The sequence below is a fragment of the Nanorana parkeri genome, unplaced genomic scaffold (assembly GCF_000935625.1).
Source record: "Nanorana parkeri isolate BGI_ZX_2015 unplaced genomic scaffold, ASM93562v1 scaffold1151, whole genome shotgun sequence".
Taxonomy (NCBI): domain Eukaryota; kingdom Metazoa; phylum Chordata; class Amphibia; order Anura; family Dicroglossidae; genus Nanorana; species Nanorana parkeri.
In genome coordinates, this window is record NW_017307419.1 from 54,389 (window position 1) to 56,433 (window position 2,045).

General features: G+C 38.6%; 1 protein-coding gene across 1 annotated transcript in view; it reads right to left on the reverse strand.

Annotated features, from left to right (window-relative positions):
* Positions 1 to 585: 585 nt before the first annotated feature.
* NEK6 (NIMA related kinase 6) overlaps positions 586 to 2,045 on the reverse strand; it is a 194,516-nt gene continuing 193,056 nt past the window's right edge. Inside the window, exon 10 of the mRNA XM_018568178.1 lies at positions 586 to 1,148. Within this exon, the coding sequence (XP_018423680.1) occupies positions 1,038 to 1,148 (111 nt within the window). The 3' untranslated portion in view covers positions 586 to 1,037. The remainder of the gene's footprint in view (positions 1,149 to 2,045) is intronic.

Consider the following 2,045-nt stretch of genomic DNA (forward strand, 5'->3'; position numbering starts at 1 on the left):
AACACCAGATATGGAGAAAATGTTTATTGGCAAAATTAATATTTTTCAACCACAAAATAACACCTCCTTGAGAAAGCCATATGCTGTTTAACACTGGAGCAGATGATGTAACAAGTTTTTTTTTTTTTTTTTATAATCCCCTATAGCAGCCTTCCAGTATGAAATCTTGTGCTCTGCAGCTGGCCAAGGTTACCTGGGACTCTGCTGTTCCAAAAACCCATGGAGTATTTGTGGTTCCACAACTGCTCTGTAGCATTGCATTTTCCTAATGTGAAAATAATCCAGAATTAAAAGTTTGAGGGATTCCTTCAGACTGCAGTACTTTCCTCTGGAGTTCACATTTGTAAGTGATCTTTCACAGTTAATAGAAAAAAAAACAATATACCGACAGTTCTGACTTATACAGGAGTGCTTACTGCAGGGTTGGCACAGCTTTTATAGTTAATATACTGAAGTCTTAAAAAAAAAAAAATCCATCAAAAGTTTCTTGGTAATAAACAAAACTTGCCATCAAGGCTGTTGTGGAAACTCATTTTCTTTCCTTTTTAAAATCTACTAACAATGAATTTACAATTATTTAATCATTTGCAAATAGGAAAAGCTTGTAGCAAGGTAGACAACCTGGCTGCTGTCAGTGTACTACAACCAAAGGAGGTTCTTAAAGTTGCATAATCAAGGAAGAAAAGTAGTTTGTATAATCACTAGAAGATAACCAGAGGAATTATATCAATGTTCACATTTGGATTATGATTGGTGCTTTTCTGAATGCACCTGTGTCATCATGTTCTAATCTAAATCACACACAACTTCCTTCATACGATCTATAACCGAAATGTGTAATGTCTGCAATGCATTATCAATGTTTTTTCTCCCGAAAGTGACACCTGAAACCTGGCCTACAAGCCCTTGTGTAGCTAGGCCACAGAATTCAGAAGACTCTGCTCTTCCTGAAACTCCTGGGACATCTGCTTCTTAGAAGTAGTATTCAAGTAAGGTTTAAAGATTGGGTATTCCTCCACAGGCTCCTCCTTTTGGCTTCATGTGCTAGAAGTCCACACATGCATCTGTTTTGCTATTTGATGGACGTAGCCAATATCCGGCCTTTGGTCTGGATCAGGGTAAATGCACATACTGACCAGTTCTCGTAACTGAAAAGAGAAAATACATATATCAAGCATTAGAACGGAACTGATTATAGCATTGCAGGGAAGGGCTGCTAATAGGATATCACACTTGGATGTTTAAAGTGTATCTAAACCAAAGAAAACAAATGTAATAGATTGCAACTTTGGAGTCCTTCAATGTGGTGGCTTCATTAGTTTGCTTTTTTTAGGTTTTCATTTACTTTATTTGCACCTGTTAATCCTGCCAAAAACACATTCTCCATGCTCACTCGTGGTACTCTATCTATGAGCCCTTATTCACACTTGAGTTTTTTGTAGCTTGAAGCTCAAAGCTCCAAAACGCTTAAACAAAATCCCAAGTTTTTAAATAGTGCCTGTATACAATTAGTTGCCTGTAGCTCAACGCCTGATCCTCAAAAAGGTGCATCTCTTCCACCTTGTAACTTTCCATTAGCAAAAGCAAAAACTCCCAAGCCTTAAAAAAATCAGCAAAAATACTTGGGATGCACCGATATATCGGATGCCGAAACATCGGCCGAAAATGGCACTTTTGGCATAATACCGAAAGTGCCATTTTCCTGCCGATACCTCGGCGCATCCCAGGTTTCTTTCCTCCCCGCTGGGCGCTGCTCTGTTTGTATGTAAACAAAATGTCTCCAATGGTATGTTTAATATACCAAAGTGAATGAAAAATTTATTGTTGGGGTTTACAAACAGTTTAAAGTGTGAATGTTGAAAGTTCTGATTAGCAAGATGCATTCACCGGTAGTTGTAGTTGCACAACAATAGGCAGGGTTGCTGCAATTATTACACTTCCCACCCCTCACCCAAGTTTCCAGAAGGTGATCACTCTCAAGATGGTTATGTGGTTGACGATCTTGCCTTGTAGACAGGGGCATAACTAGAAATCACATAGCCCCA